The sequence below is a fragment of the Rutilus rutilus genome (genome assembly GCF_951802725.1).
Source record: "Rutilus rutilus genome assembly, chromosome: 1".
Lineage (NCBI taxonomy): Eukaryota > Metazoa > Chordata > Actinopteri > Cypriniformes > Leuciscidae > Rutilus > Rutilus rutilus.
In genome coordinates this window covers 56493849-56521792 of record NC_140209.1, presented here as the reverse complement: position 1 = coordinate 56521792, position 27944 = coordinate 56493849, and the positions used below count along the sequence as shown (strand labels likewise).

Sequence of the window (27944 nt, the reverse complement as noted above, 5' to 3'; positions counted from 1 at the left end):
CTGAATCAGCAGTACATTTTAGGCCTCATCTGGCAAATAAAAATCCATTAGTTCCCTTTTGATCCAGGAAATTGAGTGGATAATAATGGTGGAGGAGGATTTCAGAGCGAAAAGCTTGCTTTGTCCCTCAAATGAAAATATATGAAGTCACAGAAAGTCTTTTCCATTAGTGTTTTGACAGTGGCGAGGGAAGAAGATATAAGCAGCACTTAGAGTTCATGGCTTGATGAAAATGGGAATTTGGGGACTAAAAAGTTAATGTAATAACTTTCGATATTAAGGTCTGATGGCTGGAGCTTTTTGTAAGAGCAGGGCTTCCTGTAGGAAAGAAAAATCATTAACTAGATCTCTTTAATATCTCAATTAGTTTTCCTAGACAGCTACTATAAGATTATAAGAAGATGGATTAATATCCTGAGTAAAAGACCCAAGTAATCTCACATTATTCTCCTCTGGGTTTCAAAAGAGATCTCAATGATGGCTCAAACTCTGCGCTGATTTGCCTAGAGACAAAAGTTCACATTTTAAACACACATCAAAGATTTCTTATTGAGATTTCTAATGACCAAATGATCTGAATTTCTGATCCGAGAATGATATCCACATTCATTTCATACCACTATAAATAATTCATTTTAATTTCATTCAGAAAAAACAGTGCTGGCTGAGACAAAGTTGATACTTAAATTAAACTATTCAGTTATTACAGTTTTCCCTCTGTGTTTGTTCGTCCACTAAAAACTGAAGTGGGCTAAGATTAGCCGGTTTTGTGTATAAATGTTTAGATTAGTCAAACTAACTAATTAGTCAAGAAGAAGCTGCACTGTGGGAAACAGTATCTGCAGTATTTTCTGTTTTATACTAAACATTATGGTAAATAGTATATGGTCACCCAGCTGTTTCATGAATACAGAATATACGGATATATATAGACTACTGCACAATGCAGAAATAATAAGCAAAGTATGGTAGTATGTTATCCTAAATATAGCCAATAACCAATATATGTGGTTAATGACATGGAAGCAAAGTCAGCTATGATTTAATACAGGTTTCAACATGGTACTTACAGTGGTGGCCAAAAGTGATGTTGACATCTTCCCCCTATATTTAAATATTTATATATTTATATATTTATATAGAACAAAAATGTTTTTGTAATCATATTACGTAGTTGTGATTGGAGTCGATTATTTTATTTGTGATAATAGTGCAATGAAACATGCCAAATATTGCGGACATCATTTTTGGCCAGGCTGTCAAAAACAAGAGAGATGCAATGAAATATTCATAACTGATTATGTCAGTGAATGCCTTTCTTGTGAGCATGTTTTTATTATTATTATTTCTTTTTTGGCATAGTAAAATAAAGCCTGTAAGCTGTTTGTCAAATAGTTTTGTCAGAAAATACCTTAACCAAATTTAGTGTTTTGTTTTTCTTAATATATATATATATATATATATATATATATATATATACTCACCTAAAGGATTATTAGGAACACCTGTTCAATTTCTCATTAATGCAATTATCTAATCAACCAATCACATGGCAGTTGCTTCAGTGCATTTAGGGGTGTGGTCCTGGTCAAGACAATCTCCTGAACTCCAAACTGAATGTCAGAATGGGAAAGAAAGGTGATTTAAGCAATTTTGAGCGTGGCATGGTTGTTGGTGCTAGACGGGTCGGTCTGAGTATTCTGCTCAGTTACTGGGATTTTCACGCACAACCATTTCTAGGGTTTACAAAGAATGGTGTGAAAAGGGAAAAACATCCAGTATGCGGCAGTCCTGTGGGCGAAAATGCCCTGTTGATGCTAGAGGTCAGAGGAGAATGGGTCGACTGATTAAAGCTGATAGAAGAGCAACTTTGACTGAAATAACCACTCGTTACAACCGAGGTATGCAGCAAAGCATTTGTGAAGCCACAACACGCACAACCTTGAGCCGGATGGGCTACAACAGCAGAAGACCCCACCGGGTACCACTCATCTCCACTACAAATAGGAAAAAGAGGCTACAATTTGCACGAGCTCACCAAAATTGGACAGTTGAAGACTGGAAAAATGTTGCCTGGTCTGATGAGTCTGGATTTCTGTTGAGACATTCAGATGGTAGAGTCAGAATTTGGCGTAAACAGAATGAGAACATGGATCCATCATGCCTTGTTACCACTGTGCAGGCTGGTGGTGGTGGTGTAATGGTGTGGGGGATGTTTTCTTGACACACTTTAGGCCCCTTAGTGCCAATTGGGCATCGTTTAAATGCCACGGCCTACCTGAGCATTGTTTCTGACCATGTCCATCCCTTTATGACCACCATGTAGCCATCCTCTGAAGGCTACTTCCAGCAGGATAATGCACCATGTCACAAAGCTCGAATCATTTCAAATTGGTTTCTTGAACATGACAATGAGTTCACTGTACTAAAATGGCCCCCACAGTCACCAGATCTCAACCCAATAGAGCATCTTTGGGATGTGGTGGAACGGGAGCTTCGTGCCCTGGATGTGCATCCCACAAATCTCCATCAACTGCAAGATGCTATCCTATCAATATGGGCCAACATTTCTAAAGAATGCTTTCAGCACCTTGTTGAATCAATGCCACGTAAAATTAAGGCAGTTCTGAAGGCGAAAGGGGGTCAAACACAGTATTAGTATGGTGTTCCTAATAATCCTTTAGGTGAGTGTATATATTAGGGGTGTAACGATTCATCAACTACATCGATGTATTGATTTATTCTTATGATCCAACTACATCGATCTGTGCTCGGCAAGTTGGGCTTCCGGACGATATCGATCTAACATCGTTTTAAAAGGTAATGAATCGATTGTATCGATACTAGGAAATAACGCATTGGATTTAAGCACGTCAGACTTTATATGGATGTTTTTTTTTTTACTTTTAATGATAAAGGCGTTAAACGTTACTCGATTCAGTCTGCCTATCTGTGACGTGATCGCCATGCGTGACGCGCCAGCAGCAGCGCAAAGACAATAAGCAGCGCAATTTGCGCAAAGTCTCTCACCTCAAAAAAAACGGATTTTCCTGTCCTCTCAGTCGCTATACTGCAGTAGTGCGCACTCTTCAATTGCACGCGCTGCAGGCTTATATCGTTTCACTATATATAAAGCACAAAATAAACTAAAAGCATGCAACGTTTTAAATTAGAAAAAAAACGTGTTGTCCAGATTCAGTATCTGCAGTCTGATGATGTTGTCAGGCTATATGTCCGTGTCATTCTATCATTATTTTCATAACTTGTAACGAAATAAAGTCTCTCACCTCAGAAAAACGAAATCTCATGTCCTGTCATCGTTATACTGTGCTCGTAGCGTGCACTCTTTAATTGCACGCGCATAATTAATTGATACCTGATTCCCTTTCAAGAATTTTTGGCTAAAAAGTCACTGAATCGATTTCAAGTCACTGAATCGTTTCGGGTCGTATCGTTCTAAATGAACCAATATCGTCCTTGAATCATATCGACAACCACGAATCGCGATACGAATCGAATCGTTGTTAAATCGAATCATTACAGCCCTAATATATATATATATATATAGATAGATAGATAGTTGTATTAACTTGTAGGGTCATACAAACAGACTTAAGCACAGACTCTGGACACTTTCTGTACATATTTCATACTAAAAGTTGGAACAGTTTTAAAATTTCTTCTTAAACCTGCAGCAGTGAAGTTATGTGATGACAATGCAGCATACAGGAGACTGATGCTGACCAAAGAAGTGTAAGAGTGAAGGCATTGGTCACATGATAATAACAACATAGCAATGTATTATGTCCTGACTGCATTCATACTACACACACTCGTACTATATAGAACATGCTTTTTTAGCGGTCATCAAGTCATTCATTACTTATTCAAAATAATACCTTCTCAAGAGGGTATGTGATTTCGGGTGCAGCCATACTGTCTAGAATGAAGTATAAAGTATAAGCTGCACAGTAAGCAATACTCTAGTTTTGCATTCTGAGGCTGTTAGGTGTAAAACAAATATTTCTTCTGTAGTTCGTGTGCTAACTGTGCCTCTGATTCTGCCGGAAGCTCATTGCCAAACAAGCACTAACATCAACCTTGTTTTTTGTTTCTGCTCTTTTCTTCTAGACAAACCAGAGAACAAGAAACACCCCCAGACTTCTTCTACTTCTCTGACTTTGAGCGACACAACGCAGAGATCGCTGCATTTCATCTGGACAGGTAAGACTAAAACACCGGCAGAGAGAAAGAGAGAGAGAGAGTTATTTGCATCTCAATGGCCAGTGGGAGAGTTAGGGATGAGGTGTTTACGCATTTGTAGTTAAGTTGTTTTATTTGATAGCTGCATCATTTCAAGCTATTATTGAAAATGAAAAACCTATACCTGCATGCAATTACAGCACATCTACAATTGATTTCTAAAGTGACAGCTTAATTACACTGTTGACCTTCACTTACACCTTAACCCACCCTTAAACCTACCCGCACTATAACCTGTCTCTAACCTTATACCTGTATCCCACCTCAATATCAGCACAAGAGTTTTGCAATGTATGAACACAATAAATATAAGTACAATGTAACCACATGTATGTACACAATAAGTGAATTGTATCAAATTATTAATTGCTACTGTTTGTACATAGTAGTTAAAGATATAAAGCAGGTCCACATAAATAGCTGATCCAATGTTTTTGTTGGCTGTATTCCTTATTTTCTTGTAAATTTGACTGTTTCAGAGACAAACTGGTACCATCTGAATAGCAATGAGATCATGTGACCTTAAGCATTGCCAAGAATTTATGCTTAGCGTCTCACTGTGTTTACTTTGTGTTTGCTCTGCCTTTATCTTCCTCTGGCAGAAATGTTTGGAGGCTTTTAGATATGATGGGTATGTGATTTTGTTTTAAGGTGTATGACAGTAATGATAAGGTTGGAAGAGACAAGATCAGATTGCCAGTGAATTTGACAATGTAATCAGTATTGTCTGAACTTCAAATTGTATTTCTCATTATTGTAGACAACTTTTTCCTGATTTTTAATGTGGCATAATGACATTTACACAGCAATCAATAATGTCTCTTGCACCTGAATGTTACTTTATAGCATAAAATTGTCTCAATAGTTTTAATTGTTAGGGGCCAAGTACTGTTAGTTATCTTTATCTGTTGGTTTATGCTAATAACATAAGGGCTAGAAAAAATCAATAAAAAGTTAAATAAACGTTGTCGAATAACGACGCAAAAAAATTCGATGAAGAGCACGTAAAAATGGATGCAAAGCTATATCTCCGCAACACTTCTGCGTATTGAGGCGAGTCTGGGTACATGTCATCACAAACATGAACGTACGCTACTTGTGGCTTTTCGGGACAGCGCCACCTACTGGTCTGGAGATGAAAATAGTTATTTTTGCTTGTAACTTCTGAACGGCTTACCAAAAAATCATAAAACTGGCCTCTTATGATTCAGTGCAGGATACAGAGTCAAATGATGATGGCCATTTTGAATTATGTCGTAAAAAGTTGTATTTTATGAACACATTAGCGTATAGTCACGAAACTTGATGTGTGTCATCGGCACCATGCCCTAAAGGTACTCAAAAAGTTTTCAGACAGCGGCACCTTGTGGTAAAAAATTATAGTGAAATTTCAAAAAGTGCTAATAGCCGATTCATTTTGTCTATTTTAATTAAACTGGTGCTCTCGTACAGAGAACAATGTTACCAATTTTGAATGCCATTTTGAACTTCTTTGAAAACCTACTTATTTTAACTGTTCCTAGACCGTTGGTCCAATTTTCACCAAAATTGCCTCAGATTATGCCTGCAAAACATTTATTAAAAGATTTTTGATTGACCAAACCCTTCTCGAATAACACATCAACAAAATTGTTGGCATGATGCCAAGCTGTAACTGCAACCCTTTGGCATATTGACATGAAACTTTGTACGTGTCATTGTCACCTTAACACTGACCCCACAACATCAATTTGGTTACAGCGCCAACGATTGATCAAAAGTGATAAGCAGTTAAATCATATTATTAGTATTAGTTGCCTAAAACAATCCGAAAAAATCTTTAATTACTCATTGTTGAAGTCTAATAACTCATTATGCCTCATTTTTGCTTGGCCCCTTAATTGCTGCTTGCAGCTATATTTATTATTATTATTATTCTCATTCACAACCAACATCAAAAGCGACACATGCTGATAGATTCCAAAAGCAGCACTACAACTCTGTTATTTTGTTATATAAATACTAAGCACATCTGAATTCCAGTGAAGCACTGGTTTTTAGTAAATAAATTAAATAGAAATGTTATTAAAAACACCATACTTATTTGAAAGAAATACTTTGATGTTATGTTGTACATTCAAAAAGTCTGGTTGTCTTACAATCTAGTAGCCTGTGTGATGGCTCATTCAACCAAATAGCCTTTAAGAGTAAATTCCCCTCACAGAGACCTTCAGTTTGGCATTCACCCAGTTATTTCACTGAAAACACCTGTAGGACTCTGATACTGCTCTGGAATGGACGTGGGCAGGGGAAAAGAAGCCAAAACCACACACACACACACACACAAAAACATCTCACATTTACGCACAAGATCGCTCTCACTGTTGTGATGTCAGAAAGCCAAACCAACTCTTATTATATTCCCGCCACTCTGCACATGTCACTCAAGACTTTTGGACAACGGCCTGAAAAGCACTTAGTGCTATAGAGTCGATACACCTTACGGTTACACCGAGAGGAACATGTGTGCTAAGTGGGCTAAGATTAGCTTAGCATAGCTGGCTCTGATTTGCCGTTTTTCTGTGATCACTCCATAATACTTCCAGGAAAGATCTTACAGTTGTTTCAGAAAAGCACCATGTAAGAGACACCATGAGCTGTTGAGAACGATATCTTTGTATGTGATTGACAGTTAAGATCTGTGGTTTAATACATGTCTGTTTGGATTTTATGGCTTTTTTCCTGCGCCTGTCTGCGTGAGTCTTGTAATCTGTCTGTCTGATCGCATAGGTACGGAGAGAACATGCACCTGCAGTTGTGTACACACACAGACACACACACATCCCTTTAGTTGCTGATCCAGCCACGCAGGCCACTCGGCAGACGTCCATGTTGTCTGTTCGCTGGTGTCACAGCTAACTGAAACTAGCATAGCACTACCTGAAAAAAACAGATCGCTGAAAGCCGCCCTTTCCTTTTGTTGCAGGAAAAGCGCTCTTAATTGCATTTACATTTGTAATATGTAATACAGTGTGATTAAAATTAAAAGATGAAATGTGTTCAATGTTTCAATGTTTTTGAAATGCTCAAATTTATTCCAGTGTTGTGTATAAATGTTTAGATTTTCTGACTAAGTAATTAGTCAAGAAGAAGCTGCAGTGTGGGAAACAGTATCTGCAGTATTTTGAACATTATGATACATAGTATATGGTCACCCAGCTGTTTAATGAATACAGAATACACGGATATAGACTACTGAACAACGGCCTGAAAAGCACTTAGTGCTATAGAGTCGATACACCTTACGGTTACACCGAGAGTAACAAGGTGCATGTGAGTGCAGGCAGAAGTCAGAAGAAAACTCCCTGCTGACTTTAACAAGACGCCCCACAGAGGAAGGCTTTGTGGAATCAGAGAGCTAATTGAGTTTGTTAGACCCACTTGATTTCCTCCAGAACGTTGTTGCTGTCATGTCCATGATATATTTTATTTGGGAGAGAAAAAGCGCAGTACGATATGCCAATTTATTGTCAGCTGAGTGATAACGCTGAGAGGATGCTTGCTAGTGAATTATTATATTGATATTCCATTAGCGTGAGAGCATGTGAAAACAATTGAATTTGACAAGAAACGTTGTGTATGTTTACAGTACGTAAACCACTTCCAACGGCGGTTCCTCGCTGTTATTGCTTATTTCCACAAATGTCTGTTTCTAGAATGCGCTGTTTCCACACTGGGCTCTTTGTCGCCTGCGTCCAGAGTTGCTTTGCAACTTGCGACCCCTGAGTGGTTTCATCTCAAAGGCTTGGGTTTCTGTCTCTCAGGGGCCTGGAGCCCATGCGTCGTTGGAGGTTGAATGTTGAAAGCGCACACACAACACGATGTGAGCTTTTCTCCGAGACGGCCCACTGCACACGCAGACAAAGACTGAGAACTGAATAAACCCTCCACCAGGGTTGTGCACCAGTCAGAATTGGATTCTGAAAGACTTTTACATTACAATTCAATTCCTCTATTTGAATTGAAATGCAAGAGGGTGCAAATTTAAACTGTATGTCACACTGTGTGGCTGTAATGAGCTCGCAAAGACAAAATAGGCAGTCTTTTAATAATAATCTTCACAGAATAACACTACCATATAATACTAAGATAACACGCAACACAACTGAGGAAACTAAGGACTTAAATACAAAAGAAGTGGTAATGAACTGAACAGAAACAGGTGCGTAATTAGGAACTATAGAAACTAACACCGTGTCCTAACTACACGCGACGCAACTCAATAAAATGTATCTTTTCCATGTTAATCAGAGTTTTCGTCCTAACTAGCCGCGACGGCGACACGCGACGATTCTATTTTAGAAACGGTTTCTATTTTAGAAACGGTTTCTATTTTCTATTTTCTGCGGCGTCACGGCTGGAACAACAAACACAAAGTGTGGCACTGATAATCTCAGGTACTGTTTATGTGCTTTATTTAATGTTAAAAGCGTGCAATGTGACTTTAAATATCATTTAGTGCTCCAGCTTTATAGCCGTAAAAGCAACCATAGATAATTCACCTCAGATCTTGAAATTAAACAAATGAAAACAAGAACGTTCAAACTGTGAACTAACAAGAGTATTCTTTGACAAAGATTGTTTTAGTAACTCAGTAGCCTATGTATTTTTAATAATGTTTAAATGGTGTAATATTTGTTAATGTGATTATGTAGCTACTTATCCATTTTCTTGCGACTGTCGTCAAGATGACTCTCTGGTGCTGTGCGCTCGCCGCGAGACTCCGCCCACACGCTGTTCTGATTGGCTGTGGGTTTTATTGATTTTTACGCATCTTGCAATTGCGGTGTAATAGGGAACATAGACAGGCAAACAGGAAAACCAAAACACCATGAGAATGAAACAGACCTAAACAGAACATAACATTTATATTGTGATTCGAGTTTGAATACAAGAAAGTTAAACTGAATGGAATTAAACTGAAAGAAACTCTTCTGTGTGTAGTTATTAGTAATATGTTCAATTTTACCTATGAATTACTTCTAAACATATTGTCATACACACAACATACGGAGTATATTTCCAGAAACATTACAAAATACTGTATTAATAATCAAACGTCCTGTAGACATTTATATTTAGTGTGCTAATTAAATTAATATTATTTTATTGACCATGGTAAGATGTTAAATGCTTTTTAGTTAACTTTCATTAATATTTTTATTTTACTTTTGATGCTGTATAGCAAAATTAAAATGTGTTTTTGTATGTTTGGCTGTTGTTTTGACATTATTGACCTTAATTTTGGGAAATATCTCTTATCGGTTGAGAAAAAAAACAAGATGCAGATTTGTAATTCAAATCCAATTGAATCTATAATGTAAATACAAATTATAATATTTATTATCCTCTCTAGGGTCAACAAATATATATATATATATATATATATATATATATATATATATATATATATATATATATATATATGTAGTTGCAATTTAAATAATTCAACCCCCTCGGAGACTGTAATAATTTACAAATGTAGGCTTTTCTAAAGATACAGAGTTTTATAATAAATAAATAAAAATCTATAACAGTTCAGTGGCAAAATAAAAGTGATAACAACACTGTAAACATACTGCAGTAGCACAACGTTTCTTGTCAATATATAATGTCATTATTTTGAGATATAGGATTTTTTGTAATACAGCAATGTCATAATTATTCAACCTCTATTCATCGCTGCTGTTTTTAAGTCACATATTTGTACGGTATGGTACAAAGCCTTTGGAAACTCTATAACAAAACTGAATTAGCTTGTGTGGTTACACATACATACATTTAGCCCTTGCATGTGCTGAAGTTGAGTAGCAAACATGGCCAAGTTTAAAGAGTTCTCATAAAAGCTATAGAGAATAAATTGTTTTATTACATTAGAAAGTCTATGGCTACAAGAAGATTTCCAAAACACTACAAGTTTGTAGAGACACAGCTGGCAGCCTTATTCATAAGTTTACAATTTGTTTTACCAGAAAACCCTGGAGGGCGTTGAAGAAAAAGCACAATATCATTAAGGGGAATACAATGTTTGATCAGAAAAAAAAAAAAAATTACTGCCAAAGATCTGCAATATGACCCGATGAAAGGAGGAAAAAAACATTTCAATGCAGAGTATAAGAAGAACACTAGACAAGCTATGCTAAAATTCATTTGGATAGACCTGTGGAGTTTTGGAAGAATGTTTTATGGAGTGATGGGACCAAACTGGAACTTTTTAGGACCCATGGATCAGCGGTATGTCTGATGCAAAAAAGGTAAAGCTTATGAGCAGAATAACACCATCTTCATGGTCAAACACGAATGTGCTCCAGTCTTGTTATGGGGTGCTTTGTTGCAGCAAGAAGTGGAAATCTTGGCTGTATAAAGGACGTCGTCAATTCTTTGAAGTATCAAGCCATTTTGGCAAAGATTGTGATGCCTTCGGTGCAGAGACTGAAGCTTGATGATCAATGGACTTTCCTGCAGGACAGCCATCCGTATACATCCAAATCTACTGAAGCTTGGTTCAGGGATTAGTCATAGAACGTTCTTGAGTGGCCTGTACAGTCTTCAGATTTACATCTCATTGAAAATATTTGGTGGAAATATGAAGCAAGCATGGTATCGTGAAAACCAAAGATTATCAGTGATCTGGACGCTTTTTCAAGCGAGGAATGGGCCGAGATTGCAGTAGAGAGGTGACAGAAGCTTCTTAGCTGTTTATTGGACGTTATAAAGAATAAAAGATTCTGCACAAAGTGTGACTTTTGGGGGTTGAATAATTTTTAACATGAATGTTTAGAGCCAATTTGATCAACTTTATGTTCTCAGAATCACTCAAATGTGTATTAATACATTTTCTATAATAGTTTACTGATGCCTTTGTTGAATTGTTTACATAAAAAAAAAATGTCTTAGCAGCAAAATGTCTTGCAGGTCAAGAGGGTTGATTCATTTTGACTGAGTGTGTATATATATTTGACCATAGTGAGGATAATACATATCATATATTTGTTTAAATTTGTATGTACATTTAATAAATTAAGGTAAAAAAAATATATATTTTTTTTTAAATCAGTCTATCAGTTGAAGAAAAACATATTCTAGGTGTTAAGAGATACAAAAAAAAAAAAAACATATAATTATAAAAATTAATAATCTAAGGTTGTGTTTTACTACAAATCTTGTGTTATGTTAATGAATTTCTTTAAATTGTATTCCTCTTCCTATTATTCTACTTCTTGTGGGGCGTGTGGCTGATTTAATAAAAAAATTCACATTCTGGAATAATTGAAAAGGAGCCAATTCTGACTTTTGCCCAAGAAAAGTACACAAGAAAGACGAAATGAGTGAGAAAGTAGAGGGCATTTATATCCTGCGGTCTGTGGCCAGATGCTAAAACGCCAACAAAAGTCTTTAAAGAGCTAATAAAGAACAATCACAGAGGTGTCATAAAGCCAGTGAGTAAAGAGTGGGCTCAGTTGCTTAGCAGTAGCTCCTTGAAGAAGAAAAAAAATCGTTATCCAGCCACTTTAGAAATTGCTTTATTCTATGGATTTTCTGCACTGTTTATTGTTTGCTTCCTCATTATTGATTGCGGCAGAAGATTGAATGTCTGGTGTCACTGTTCTCATAAAGCAGCTTGTGATGTGAACTGTGCAACGTCTGGATGAAGAAACACCACAGGTGTTACATCTGATAATGCATTGCAAATGAATAATTGACACGGTTGTTTGTGTGTTGCACAGAATCCTGGATTTCCGGAGAGTTCCCCCGGTGGCCGGCAGGTTGGTTAACATGACACGGGAGATCCGAGACGTGACCCGTGACAAAAAGCTCTGGCGGACATTCTTCGTTTCCCCAGGTATGAGTGGCTTCCGCGTGGCCTTTTCTTCTATCCCATCACGCCATACTCCCCCTCCCCCCCCTTCCTGATTGTTGGCTTCTCACGCATATAGAGTTCAGCACAGCGACAGAAACTGCATCACTACATGCTAAACGTATGCAATTCCCTGCCAAATCCTCAAAACAATTCACACTTCTGAGCATGAAGTAAGCCGGTTTTATGACAAACTTTCAGATGCCTATGTTGTGTAGAAGTGTTAGCATTTAGCTACATTTGTTGCATAGTGTCAACGTTAGCATCTTGCTTTACATATTTATAACTGCATATTCCTCATTTCAGCAGCTTACAAAAATCCTCAGAGAACCATCACAAACAACTATAGCCAATATTAGCAACCCCCAGCCAAGATGCTAGGCTAATTACAGCCTTTAATTGGGGAATAACAAGCATGCAATAACACACGTGCAGCAAGTTTGGCAACTAAATTACTGACATTTAGATGATGTAAGTGTTCGGATGAGGCACACAGATTGGCCATATTCTTTCTCTGCAGGGCTATCATTAGCATTCTGCCTCCACTTTTCATGACAAATGTGTTTTTGTGGGAAGGAGTGAAAGGGCTCCTCTTCCCCCGGGGAGCCGTGTCAGGAAACATTTGAAAAAAGGCGTTATACACAATGATTCATCATTGGCTAAACAGCAGCGCTTAATGAGCCCTTGGTGAATCTGAGCGTTTTAGATCACTGACATCCTTCATCACATAAAGGCACATCTGGAGAAGTCACCTATTTCAAAAAACATGCTCTACAAACTGTATTAACACTATAAACAAGGTTTCTGCACAAAAGATTGTCATAGTTGCTTTCAAATGTGTTTACCATCATGATGATGGGGGAAGGGACGGGTGGTATGATGCTATATAACTGTATGCGTCAACCTTTTATTTTTTCCTACCATGGTAGATACATTTATGTGGCTATTACTGGGGCGGCTGCTTTCCGTTATTTATACGACTGATTAAGAAACGTGGAGTGAAGCGAAAATACAGAGCAGGATGTGTCTCAAACAAGTCAACATGAAGAAAAAGTAAACCTAAGCAGTTCAACTGTTGTGTGTTGGTTATTTTATAACAAAATGTTGCTCCTCAAAACAGAATTTATAATACTACCCTTGTGAAAAAGCAGCACACTTTTTATTACAGAAATAATATACTTTGAAGGAACACAGTACAAACTGATTGAAATGTTTTGGGACACTTAATTGCATGTTAACTGCAATTAAATGAAAATGCATTACAGTTTAAATTCATATTACATGGAATAAGCTTAACTTTTTTGACATTTAAATAGGACTTACGTATATCTGTAATTTCATAATGACGGCTTTTGTCGTTGAAATATGGTTGTAGTGTGTGGCTGAATGTAAGAATTTATGGCAAACTAAAAGATACTTCAATGTAATTTCTCTTAAAACTTTACATTTAAATATAATTTTTTAATTACACATTTGTAATTATGAAGTTGCAATTTAGTACATTTAAAATGTGTCAGCTTTAAATGTACTATCAAATAATACACTACATTTAAAGTTAAAATCAAGTAACATGCTCTTTAGTATCTTAGTCAAGACATCAACATAAGTTATTTAAAGCATGACAAAAGAGTATTAAAGCATACAAATTTTAAATATTACATTTTAAACTTTAAATTTGATACACTCGGATTTTGGTTACACTTGTTACACGTTACATGTGCTTACTATAGTAATAACAGTAAATTATGCATAATTGCATGCAACTAACCCTAATCCTAGAGTAAGTACATGTAGTTAATTATTATTACTCAGTACTTAAATATATAATTACACTGTAACACAGACACCTTAAAATAAAGTGTAACTTACACGGTTACACTTTATTTTAAGGTGTCATCGTTACACTGTAATTATATATTTAAGTACTGAGTAATATCAATTAACTGCATGCACTTACAAGTCACTTAGGTTAGGGTTTGGTTTAGGGTTATGCATGATTTACTGTTGTTACTATAGTAAGTACATGTACCGTGTAACAAGGACACTGTAAAATAAAGTGCTTTTTCACAAGGGTATGGTTTCAATTTATTTCAAGGTGTCCTTGTTACAGTCAGTGTAATTATAGATTTGAGTACTGAGTCATAATAATGTACTTACTTTAAGGGGTAGGATTAGGGTATGCATAATATATAGTTATTACTACAATAACTACATGTGTAACATTGAAAAAGTGTTGCCGAGAGTACATGTACTCTTTTGAGTCTGTGTTTAACACTTTGCCACATTACTAATAGGTGGGAAGTAATCATTTATCACGGTAATACAGCATGTATCAAGAGATATTTTCCTTCAAAATCAATGAATGGTTAATATTAGATGTATAATTCATGAATTGGAACATGAATTAGGCCTACTAGATTATTTTCTTTCTAAACTGGATGCAGTCTAAAAGATACGATTATGTATGCATTGCAAATCAATGCATCAGTGAGAAACAGCTGCTTTACATTTTATAAAACTTGAGTTCAATATCTGGGGAGTCTGAAAACCTGTAGGTTCAAACCCCGTAATGAACGGTCGATAAGCTATTACCATTGTGTGCCTGAAGACACTTAACCCCATGTTACACCAGAGGGACTTTCCCTCACTAGTGGTCCATTTTGAGACCCCAAGAACAGTTTTTCTCTTTCCTAAGACCCTTGCACTTCCTCACCTCTGCAGCCAACAACATCTGCTTCTACGGCGAGTGCTCGTACTACTGCTCTACAGAACATGCCCTGTGTGGGAAGCCCGACCAGATCGAGGGCTCCCTGGCTGCATTTCTTCCTGACTTGGCACTAGCTAAGCGAAAGACCTGGAGGAACCCCTGGCGCCGTTCCTACCACAAACGCAAGAAAGCTGAGTAAGCTCTTTTTCTCTGCTTTATCTCAGGTCTCCACGCACCACCCCATATCTTCATTAAACTACAGTCTGGCTTTATCAGCAAAAAAGACTACTGCGCTTCTCACTTACTCTCAGAGAAATCCTATCTGTGCTGTAAAACAATGGGCCATCCTGTTTGAGATGGAAGTTGTACTCTAGTAGGGTTATTTACGAGAAGGGGCAAAATGCAGATCAAATTCAAAGGTGAAGTGAGTTCCTTAGCGGTTTTCTCTGTTATAAGGTGGGAAGTGGATCCGGATTATTGTGATGAAGTCAAACAGACTCCTCCGTATGACCAAGGCACGCGACTTCTGGACATCATGGACATGACTATCTTTGACTTTCTAATGGGTAAGTGTTTTAAATTGAATATTTGTATAGACTCATGAAGTCTTGGATAAAATTGAATTGACTTCCGTGCAGGAAAAAGTTCATTGAACACCTTTTGTGACAACATGCCCCCGATAATAACCTGAACATTTTGTCTCCTAGAAGTTGTGTAATAGCCAGCCAATCAAATTGCTTAATATGGTCTATGAACTATATGAAAGCCTGTTTCTGACTTAGTGTAAAAAATAAATGCATAAATAAATAAATAGGGAATTGTGCACTGTAGGAAAATTATATGATCAATAAGTTATGACAACATATGTTTGCTTTAACTCATCAAATACGTTTTTTTTATAAGTTATACAAGATTCAACCATTTTTTTTTTAAGTCAGTTTAATGTAATTTAAGTTGAAATGACTGAAACATCCAAGTTGATTGTACTTAAAATTTTAAGGCAGCGAAGTCACAATTACAAGACACAAAGTCAAACTGCATGATAAAAAAGTCCCTTTTTGAGATTACAAAAATACATTTGGGAAGTGCAGTCACATTGCTAGCTTTATAAAGTCATGTCTCAAGATAAAAAAAAAAAATACATTTGGCAGATATTAAGTTGCATTATGAGATGTGAAGTCACATTGCAAAAAAAAAAAAAATGTATACGGTGAGATACATTTTTATATAAAGTCACATTTTGCGATAAAGTCACACTGCGAAATAAATAAAAAAAATCACATTTGGGTGATATACAGTCACTGTGAAATTGAAAAAAGTCACACTGTGAGATATGGTCACCTTACAAGATAAAAAAAAGTATATAAGTCAAATTGTAAGATGTAAAGTCCCAACTATATAAAATATAATGTCTCAAAAATAACATCACAATTTTGAGATACAAAGTTACATCTTTGTTACATGTTCTTGCTGTTGTAAATTTTGAAAAATAACATGCAACTTACCCTAAACATAACTCTTATTTGGAACTTAATATTACTCTGTATCTCCCAGTTGTTACTTTATATCTTTCAGTGTGACTTTAGGTTTACACTTTTTTTATGGTGTCCTTGTTACAGTGTAATTATACACTTAAGTACAAAGTTAGGAGTATAAAGTCTCAGGTTTCGAGAAATAAAGTCACAAATGCAAGATATGAAGTCAGAATTGTGGGATGTAAAGGCTCCAGTAGTGATCAGACTGTGGGTGGTCTCTGGGTGTGTCGTCTGAGGTTCAGAGTATTTTGATCACGTCTTCAGCGAGGCTGTTCTCGTGGGATTTCCCCCGTTCATCATAAGTCCTTCAGCCCTGGTTGTGTGTGGAGACATACTGGGTGTGTATCAATCAGCTCACTAGTTCAGTAGTCAGGGCACCGATCAGGGTGTCGGCCATTTTAAGGGCTGTCACAATCGCAAAATCTTTCCAGTGCACTGGAACGTTCGCTCCCTGAAAAATCCCACAATGCACTGCAAAAAACAGGTTTTAGAGGTTCGGCCCAGATCCGGCCCACATCTGGTACGCGTTGAATCCACATGTACCAGATGTGGCCCGGATCTGGGCCAACACTATGTTGCTGTCTGGGAGTGTGTAGTGAACCAGGGTCCTTACCAGTGCCCGTATTAGACACGAAATACTGATTCAGGAATCTAGGGAGCTAGAGAGCTGATTGAGACGCACCCATAGAAACTGACTCAAGTGTTTACTTATTAGTCATTAAGACAACTAAAATTATCAACTGTAAATCTGGACTTTATGAATCATAATTTAACCCCTTAGATAACCCATTATGGGTTGTATTAATTAATTTTTTTTTTTTTTTTTTTGAGTATCATATTTGACATATCAGGCTTTTATGGCTCATATAGTATGATATAGTGAGAATATGAAGCTCACACTCAAGGAGGAAAAACACCTCACTTTTATTCGGAGGCCCAAACTGAGCAAAAATATGCAATTTGGTCCAGATGCTGATATTTACATGACCGAAAAGTAAGATGAAATGATAGCTTGTAATGTAAATCATTGAGATCTAGTATAGCAGATATAAAATTAGTTATATCCCAATAATATGTCTTATTAGGATGATATTGAAATGCTTAGTTTTATGATCAAAGCTCGGTAGTTTTTATTGTGGAGGCAAAACATATAATGCATTCAATACAGTGATGATTGAGAGTTGGATTGATGAACGTTTCTGATGGATCGTATTTGATACTCACATTTTAAAAAGATGTTTCTACAACATGTCGTAAGTTGTTTTAGTCCATGACATATTACTAACAATAAAGTTATTCTTATGTTAAGATTTCACAGCAAAAAGCCTTGTGTATCATACATCATGAACTATCAGTCAGACGAGAGACGGCATGTAGTAGATTGTGCAACAGGTTTTTCAGCCGGTGTGAATGTGATCATGTTGATAATATGACAGCAGGGCTAACTTAAAGGTGTGATGTACTTCCTTTTATCAGTAATGAACATTCAATTATTTTAGGTTCTACATCCCACGTCAATCCTCCCCTATTTCACTCTCTCCATTTGTTTTGATTGAACAGGCAACATGGATCGTCACCATTACGAGACTTTTGAGAAGTTTGGAAATGAGACTTTCATTATTCATTTGGACAACGGCAGAGGGTAAGCCGCCTTTATTAATGTGTAACGTCCTGTCCGTCCTTCACACCTCGCTCCTCATGACTCCACACACAGGCTCTTCCTTTTTACACTGAAACCATGGAAACAGTGTGTTTCTATCTTAAGAGGTGTGAATATGTGGAGTGGAAGGTCAGATTTATATGGCGTCGTGTCTCAGGGTGTAATATGTGTGCAGTTGAAGGGCTCACGGTGGGTATGAAGTCACACAGGTGCTCGCACAGATAAAGGATTTTGATTAAACTGACATTTTGCTTTTTCATTCTCTACATTTGTTGCTGAAGCAGGCCACTGTGTGGAGCCGTAGCTCCCTCAGTGCCAGATTAATCTAAGGCCTGGCTTTAATTTGCGTTTATTTTCCTCCATTTTGTGTGAAATACAAACACTGAACTGAATCTTCACGATGGGGTTTTACCGCTACAAATACGTTGCAAATGTCCTGTCATGAGGTTATATGAAGGACTACTCTTTATTTGTCAGTATTTTTTACTGTTCTGTCATTACTTGTACTTGGCAGTTTTGAGAACATAACCGTAAATGTAAGGTATGGCCTCTGAAAAACACATTCCAGCTCCACTGAACCATAAAAGCAGTGCATACAATTTGACACACCAATATGAAGGTAAAAGTAAAATATTAACATAGGTGATTTTTCATGTTATAGGCTGCGTTTACTTTAAAGAGCTGAAAGTATAATTTGCTGTGTTCTTCATAGTCTAACTTTTATGACTTCTGAAAATTTAAACAAGTTTTAGACCCTACATATCATACATGTGATTTCCCTGAATCCTTTGAACATCATACTGGACTTACTGGTATGTTGGAAATTGGCGTTTTTAGCATCTTTACCGTTATGAAAAAGAAGTACACTTTAGCATACTTTTCACTGTAAACCCTAATGCTCAAAATAGTTAATTGGTTTGAGTGGAGTGAACTTAAACAAATTCGTTTTAAAAAGTATTTAGAACTTTCTTTTTCTTTTCAGTTCATAAACTTAAATTTAACTGAAACTGGGCTGGGATTTCTACTTCCCAGCATGCTTTGCCATGACACTCAAAACAGAGAGTAAATGCTAAAATTAAGTGTTCTATAATGTGTGTTTTTTGTGTGCAAGATTAATGTTAAATGTGAGATTTAATAGTGTTTAATGTTTAGCTATGCTAATTTAGAAGAGTTTCTGTTATTTTGGATTTTTGGGAGGGGTTACAGTACCATCATGGTGACGAGTGGAGCATGAGCTTGGTTTGAGATATATGTCAAATGTTTCATATTGCCGTTCTCATTCAGCAATAGCTATGCTATTAGCATGTTAGAATTTACTTTATTTAACTAGTTAAAGCTTGGTAAGTTTCCACTACAAAAAATATTTAAGTTGAGATTACATGATAATTTAATTTAAAGTCCCCCAGTGGTGAAAATCACTACCTTGTAAACAAATCAGGTCAACGTGTGATCGTCATCTAGTGGATCTCTGAGCTGGTGTGAGTGAGTGGAGGCGGGGCTCATTTGCATATTCATAGAACCGCATATACTAAATGAGGCAAGGGTGTAGAGTTACGTTCAAGCTTTGGTGATCAAAGATGAGTTTAAGGGATACAATTACATGTATGAATTAGCTTACTCAAATATTTCAAATTAAGAGCAATTAAAATGTATGAGTACAAAATAAAAATCTGCCAGTTCTGCTTAAACTTTGAATTTATTAACTGAATGTAATGTTTTTGTAAACTTAATTGCATGATAATTGCAATAGTTGCACTTTTTGTAACCCACTTAAGTAGGACATGATTACATCTTTATGTAACTCGTAATTACTTCTATTGTCTTTGAAATATGGTTAAAGTTACTTACAAGCATTTATGGTGAACTAAAATATACTTTAATGTCATTTTAATTGAAACTTGTATGTCATGTATTTAAATATATTTGTAATTACACATTTTTAATGATGAATGCAATTCAGTACATTTAAAATATATTAACTTTAAACTGTTTATAACACACTACAGTTCAAATTATAATCAAGTACTCTTTAGTATGCCTAGTCAACACGTCAAAATAAGTGTACTTCTTTAAAGCAAGAAAGAAGAATTATTTAAGAAATTATTTAAAATGCACTTTTAAATTCAAACTTTTAAAGGTGCAGTATGTAATATTGAGAGCTAGTGGTTGAAATAGGCACTGCAGTCCAAATTCAAAATATTGGAGAGGGTTGTTTCTCCCGCCCCTTATATTACTCCTCAGACTCAATGCTCACGCAGGTTGCCAGATAGAGGACATGTAACAGGAATGAGGGTGACGAGCCTTACACTGTAAGTTGATGAGTTGATCTATCCGTGTTTTAATATGCCTCTACTCATAGAGCTTTTTAGATGGATGCCGAGGCTTTTTAGGTCGGGTAGAATCTGCAATCTATGACCTAGTATTTTTACTGGCTTCCATGGCTACATAGCAAGAAAAATTAAATTGTGTTTTCTGCTTTTCCGTGAAAAATTCCCAAATTCACAATTTCACTGTGTTTACCTCCAACTAGCAACCCGGGTGTCGAAATACTATTGGGTAAATTGACAGTGGGCGGATTCACACATAAAATAATAATAAAAAAAACAGACATTCCGACACGAAACTCACATTTTAAAGAATAACTGGCCGTAGCATTGTTTGTCAGAGAAACGAGTATGTGAACTTAGCATGTTCCCTAAATATCTGCAAGAAAAAATGTTGTGCTTTAGTACAGTCAAAAAAATACATACAGCACCTTTAATTTGACATTTTCTAAAAGTAAAACATAGCCATGAAAGAGTGTTGTCTTTAAACTTAAGTGGCCTTTTATTTTACTAACATTATCTGCAAGTACAGTTTTTGTTTTGTTTTGTTTTTTTAAGATTTGAAGTACACTACAAGCGCACATTCAAAAGAATTAAGGGCACTTCACCATTTAAAAATATAAAATATCAGACATTCGACTTCTGTTTCTTTCTAACCCCTCAGATTTGGAAAGCATTCACATGATGAAATGTCCATCCTGGTCCCGTTGACTCAGTGCTGCAGGTAAGATTGTTTTTCTCCTCTTTGAGACATCTCTTGAATTGAGGCAATACCTTCCCAACCGAGAGAGTGACTGCAGTGCAGTAATTCACTATAGCACTGACACAAACACATCCTGCTGTCTGCTGCGCTCTGTAACTGCGGCTATATCCTTTATTGCACATCCTGTGGCTGATGTTTTCTTGCTTGAACAATCTATATAAATGGTTGCAAAAAAACACTGGCACACCAATTTGCATACTTCTACTATGTACCGTAAGCTGCTATAGACCACTTTGTTGCTAACAATTTGTCACTCTGAGCATGTGACTAGATTTAATATTCCAAGGGGCCGTTCACACAGAACAAGTTTTTTCATCACACTGCACTACTTTTTCATTGATTTTTTTTATGTAAACATGTGCTAGATGGATGTCTTTGACCTTTTAAAAAATGCGTCTTTGAACTTTAAAAAAAAGAATCTTGAAAGTGTTATGAAACTTTTTTCGACACAACAAAGGTTTACTGTTAAAATTAAAAGAAAAATTGTGTGATATTCCGTAAAAATAACGTTTTATTATTTTTAGTGTAGTAGTAGTAGTAGTAGTAGTAGTAGTAGTAGTAGTAGTAGTAGTGTGTATCTGATGATAGTTTTAATGAAATGTAATCCAGGTCCAGGGCTTTCAGGAAAACTGCAGATTGGCTTTTGACTACAACATGCCCAGTGCATTATGGGTGTTAAAGTTTTCCTACCTATTTGGCAATATATGTTTTCAGATAGCACAGATTTAATTTTTTATTAAAATTTTTTGCCTTTCTGCCGCAAAGCCCATATTGCCAGCTGTGAATTACTTTTAAGTGTACAGCCCTACTTTTGATATTTTAAACCAAATTTTTCCAAATTCCATGACATTCATGGACATAAACATAAACATTTTTCTGACTGGATTCTGCAATTCCGTCTGTTTAAAGCTCTATATACTGTACTAAACCAATTAGAATGCTGTAACTTCACCATAGTTGTACCTATGGTCTTTCTCTCTCTCTCTCACACACACACACACACACACAGAGTGAAGAGGTCGACGTACCTGCGGCTACAGCTGTTGGCTAAAGAGGAGTTCCAGCTGAGTTCACTAATGGAGGAATCGCTACTGCAGGACCAGCTGGCGCCCATCCTCATCCAGCCCCACCTGGAGGCCATGGACCGTCGCCTGCGCCTGGTGCTCAAGGTGCTGGCCGACTGCGTGGAGAAAGAAGGCTTCTCATCAGTGGTGGAGAACGACCTGAATGGACAGCCCTCCTCGCACCACCACCAGGCGCACGGAGGGAGGTAGTGAGGCCTGAACCTCGACCCCTGTCAGTCAGTTCCCCACCATGAGCCCCACCGAGGCTTGTGCTCGAGTCACACTCTGAATTCAGTGAATTCCACGACTAGCCACCAATGCCTCTGAGGAGCCAACCTATTCTGTGTGTAGATGCGTGATACGGATGTACAGAGACACAGCTATCAGAGGAACGCTGGGATGAAAGAGATATTTGGTTTCTGGATGGCCAAGGCTGTTGCTCGGAGCTGAAGTACATATTTTTTTTCTGCTGCATCCTGATTTGTTTGACAAGTCATGCTTCTATAATTTAATACATTTTGAGTTGCAGAGTGTACAGAAGACTTTACAGAAGGGACCAAAGTTGGAACAGAGATCTATATATTCAAATACACAACTGTTATTTACTTTGCTCATTTAGGTCTTTGACATAAGGGCACGTAAACGAGCTTTAATGACAGCGCTGCAGTGCGGTGCTACTCTGCAAGGACACTTAGACACATCCTCCTCTGTGCGTTCACAATTCCACATCATTTCCTGCCATCTGAACTAAGCCATCGTTTAAATCTCACATCGTGCCATCAAGCCTTCAGTCATTCGGCACATTATTTAGGGAAATTCAGAGGTGAAGTGCACGCTTCATTTAAGGTTATTCAGTGGTGAAGCACGTGTTTAAACATCTCCATGGAGAAAGAGAGAATGACGCTGATTGGTTGTTCAGGTGTTCTATTCCCGCAGTCAGTGTTTCACATCTCACGCCCCATGCTCTCTCTTAATCAGAACCTTAAGGACGAGCTGATGCTATGCTAGCGGAAGTTCATAATGTTGTTAGTCGTACTTCACGCCGCACCTATCTTGTGTCTCATCTGGCAGAGCGGTTTCAGCGGTTGATTATAGAGTAGGGCACAGGTTTGAGGGAATGAAACAAACCAATCGAACATGTAGGGGAACTGACACTGTGTCCTAACTAAAGCCCTGTTTACACCTGGTATTAAGATGCGTTTTGGTCAATCGGATCACATGTAGACACATTCCTGTTTACACCTGGTGTTTTAATCAGTCTCCTTTGAGGGGAGGATCTATGGGCAAGGCTTTTACTGATCTTTCGTTCTAATATTGTGCAATTTGCACATGAACGTGAAAGGAGACTAGGGAAAGCGATACAGAGAGCAGCAAGCTTTCATTTCTGCTCTGATAGCCTCAAAAATATGCCGAACGCCGTGGGATTGTGTTAGAACCAGGACTGGTAAGACAACATTGTGCTTGTTACATTTTTTCACCTTCAAATAAAGCTTATGATTTCAGACGGCAAAGTTTAAATCCCATCTGGCTCGTGCTCTTCACGAGATTAGACGGTCTTTTGTGGCTGTTCGAACGCATTCGACTACGTGAGCGTTTACACTACGAAAGCAATCTGGTCCAATGCGTTTTGGACTACCCCTGGAAATGGTCGAAAGTGGACAAGCTCAAAACGTTTTAGACCCCTTGGCCACTTGTGATCGGGTCGACGAAAACAAATCTTAATACCAGGTGTAAAAAGTCCATAATATCAGTTTTTGTCCTAACCAGTTGAGAACACGACAAGTGACAAGACATTTTGGTTGGTTTGTGTTTCTTTTGTGTCTGTTTCTTTTAGCGAACTAGCGCTGGTCCTAAATCCTGCTCCACATAACTGTGTATTAATTTGTTAAAAATAATAATTCGTTTTCTGAGACCTCAAAGCGCTTTACATAGAAGGGGGGAATCTCCTCAACCACCACCAATGTGCAGCATCCGCTTGGATGATGCGACGGCAGCCATATTGCGCCAGAACGCCCACCACACACCAGCTTACTGGTGGAGAGGAGACAGAGTGATGAAGCCAATCAGTATATGGGGATGATTAGGAGGCCATGATAGACAGAGGCCAAGGGGCAAATTTGGCCAGGATGCCGGGGTTACACCCCTACTCTTTTTCGAAGGACATCCTGGGATTTTTAATGACCACAGAGAGTCAGGACCTCGCTTTAACGTCTCATCTGAAGGACGGTGCTCTTTTTGGCAGTATAGTGTCCCCGTCACTATACTGGGGCGTTAGGACCCACACAGACCACAGGGTGAGCGCCCCCTGCTGGCCTCACTAACACCTCTTTCAGCAGCAACCTGGGTTTCCCAGGAGGTCTCCCATCCAGGTACTAACCAAGCTCAGCCCTGCTTAGCTTCAGTGGGCAACCAGTCTTGGGCTACAGGGTGATATGGCTGCTGGCTCTATTATGCACTCCATTCACAGTCAAATGTAGGTTATTCATATTTGATATCTCTGATCTCTGATTCTCCAGTTAGTTTTGCAGGTCTTGCATTGTCTATAAAGATGTGTCCTAGAAATAAAATTGGGGAGGTTACATGATGGTACGCAGTGCAAGCATTTGCTGTCCTGCGATTGTTGACAGAGATGATCAATCATAGTGTTTCCTGAGAGCCTGGGAACTTTGACTCGTTAATGCATTTTAGTAACTTATAATTGAATGTTTAGCATTAACTGTGTGCATCTCCCTGTGTGCCACCATGCTTGTGTGATCATACACCCATATCTATGTGCACAAAGTTAAAAGTTGGAAGAGCCGTTCTATTGCACTTTTCCAAGAAAGACATTGGAATATTCGACTTTACAGGTTAAAGGGAATTCATAAATGTTCTGGGGCTGGATTCATACAAATATTTTTAAGAAATAAGGAATTTCTTAACCCCTTCCCTGTCAGCATTTACAAAAAAAAATAGCCAGCCAGCACATTTCAAACAAAAAGCCGAGAAAAGTGCATTTTTACGTCGTTTATTTTGATCTTCTTCTTCGCTTGTTTTTGGATCCGGAGATGCTGTACTATTCGAGAAGATCCATAACGGCGCACCCTACCTTATAACAGTGAAAACATTGATTGCCGGAAAAACTCATCAATGGCGGGGAAAGAATTCTTAGAAGTTTGTAAGATTGTTTCTAAGTGCAGTTCTAAAAAAATTCTTAAGAAGTTCTCAATTATTTTATTTGTATTAAGAAAACCACAGGCTTTGATGTTATCTGATTGTATACCGGTTATTAACGAAGATTTGCTGATCAACTCTATGAAAAACGACTGGCTTGACGGGAGTTTAGCACTCTGCATTACAATTTTTAATGTGACGTGTATTTTAAAAAGAGATTGTCTCAAGATAGAACCGTCTGCTTCATTCATTCGTACTCTCTCTTGAGTGAACGCATCCTGTGAATGGCATTGACTGAATTTTCCAGTTATACGGTAGGGGGCGCTATTACACATCTTCTAAAAAAGTACTGAATCTCCTGACTGTAAGCAGATGCATTATGTAAAATAATGCAATCATCAACATTAAACAGCATATAAATCAAAACTGCTGTTTCTGCTGATGTTACCGAATTAATGAAATGTCGACCCAGGACGAGGTATAGCACTGTGAAGCTTTAGGGGTGTTGATGGACTCGATCTACTCCATCTATGTTTTGATCATCGTTCTGAATCAGATCTGGATGTAGGGTTAGGGTTAGGGTGTATTCTGGGGGGCTATAACATTTTTGTGAAAATGATCAAAGACTGTATGTTGGCGTTGGCTGGCAACTTTTTTCAAAAACGCTGGCGGGGAAAGAGTTAAATTTCAGAGGTTATTTACAATGATTTATAAGAAGAGTTTTATATTAAGGAATTCAGATTCTTCAAGTTTTCTCTTTAGAACAATCTTAAGAAAAAAACGAAGAACACTCTTAAACAGGCTCTATATGTAGAATTCAGAAACTCTTGTGATGAGCGACACCGGTGGCCGTTAAGTGAACTGCAGCAACTTATTGCTCACGCTCGCACTCGTGCACAAGTAACGTACAAGAGACTGAACGTAATTAAAGGCCCCGATATTCTCACAGCAAAGTTATTTTTCAATTTCATGTGTCATTAAACGGTAGAGAGGCTCTCGGGAGCATGTAAACGTCACATCCTTTTTGGATTTTCCCGGGAAAAACGACCCGAGTCCGAAGGTTTTCATAGACAACGTAGGAAGTCGGGGAAGGTCTCTTTTTTACATTCTGTTACAAGCTGTTCACACGGTGGCAATAAGAAAGAGATTAAAACATGAAAATTCGGACATATAGCCCCTTTAAGAAGCGTCTATGGGAGTACAAAATTGTCTGTTTTGTGAATCTGGCCCCTGAATAGCAAATTACTTGCTGCTGGAAAGTGGTTAGGACATGGTGTAATGGTGATAGATCATTTTATTTTTCAGCATTAGTCACATATTTTCAGCAGAAAAGTTACTATTGCATTGCTCTGTATAAAACAAGTTTTCAGTGCTCACTTATTTTGTATTGTGTAAACTACAGCCAAAAAGGCAATAGAGTGCCTTTAATCTTTCTAGCGGTGGTAATCGCCACTTCCAGTCTCATTCATTCACTCATATTCATGCCATAACATTGTAAAGACATTTTAGTCAGTCTCTTAATGAAACCTTTTTAGTCAGTCATGTGTGTTGTATGTTAAAAGCTCACATTGCTATATTTATTAAGAGAGAGTGCATTTGTGAGGAAATCTTGTGGGGTTTTAGGTCATATTTTGCATTTGAGATTATTTTCGTGCTTTAAATGAAGTCCCTGTTCCTGACAGACATTATAAAGATGATCTGATAATCTGACTGCTGACAATACGGCTGAATCTTTTAAGAGGGGCCACGTGTGTTTTGTGTTTAACCCCAGTGCCTGTGCAATGCTCAAGAAACTTGAATGTTTTGGGATTATTCACAAACTGACCTTTTAGTGGCCCATGGCCTGGTCTCAGAGGTGTGTGGTTTTTTTCTTCTTTTTTTTTCTAGTGGGCAGTGAGGAATTATGGGATGGTCAAGGCTTCTATTAGCCAAACGGAATAAAAAAAAAAATAAACGTTCCCAATACTCTCAGTGTTTCTGTAAATATCTGTACGATAAATACGATACGTTGATCCGGGAGGCTGTTTTTGAAAAAAAAAAAAAAAAAATGCATCAGTTTTCTTTTCATCTCGTAAGCATTGTTACTGTGAAGATCTGTTTGCAAAATGATAAAAGTGTGCAATAAATCAAGCTATGTTGTTGACCTCTTTTATGTGTAAACCGCAAAGCAAATACAGCTTGTGAAAGATCAAAATCTTAAATAAATGTTCCGGGTTCAATACAGGTAAAGCCACGTCACATGCTGTGACTTCTCAATCTTTTATTGGTCACACATCTTCTCGTGATGCGAATTCACAGGTCAGAGTTCACCTTATTAGAACTTTGGAATGCAGAGAAATTTGCATGTGCTTTTGTTTCCGGTCATTCGTGTGGCTATGAATGGAGGTCACTGGAACGAGAAGTGTAGCGTGACTTTCCCTTTAAAGGGCAAGACAGCATGAAGGTATTAAAAGCAGACATGAAGTATGAATATTTTTGTTGAAGTGCATCTATTATTCTGTAAGTATTTCTTAAAAGTATTTTTATTTTATTTTTTAACTGTACTTGCAGATAATATAATGCTAATAAAATAAAAGGC

General features: G+C 37.5%; 1 protein-coding gene across 1 annotated transcript in view; it reads left to right on the top strand.

Annotated features, from left to right (window-relative positions):
• Window positions 1–27944, top strand: part of fam20ca (FAM20C golgi associated secretory pathway kinase a) — an 80874-nt gene extending 52930 nt beyond the window's left edge. Inside the window, exons 4-10 of the mRNA XM_084408379.1 lie at window positions 4132–4224; window positions 12030–12145; window positions 14882–15062; window positions 15324–15433; window positions 17963–18044; window positions 21051–21110; window positions 22159–27944. Of these exons, the coding sequence (XP_084264505.1) occupies window positions 4132–4224; window positions 12030–12145; window positions 14882–15062; window positions 15324–15433; window positions 17963–18044; window positions 21051–21110; window positions 22159–22423 (907 nt within the window). The 3' untranslated portion in view covers window positions 22424–27944. The remainder of the gene's footprint in view (window positions 1–4131; window positions 4225–12029; window positions 12146–14881; window positions 15063–15323; window positions 15434–17962; window positions 18045–21050; window positions 21111–22158) is intronic.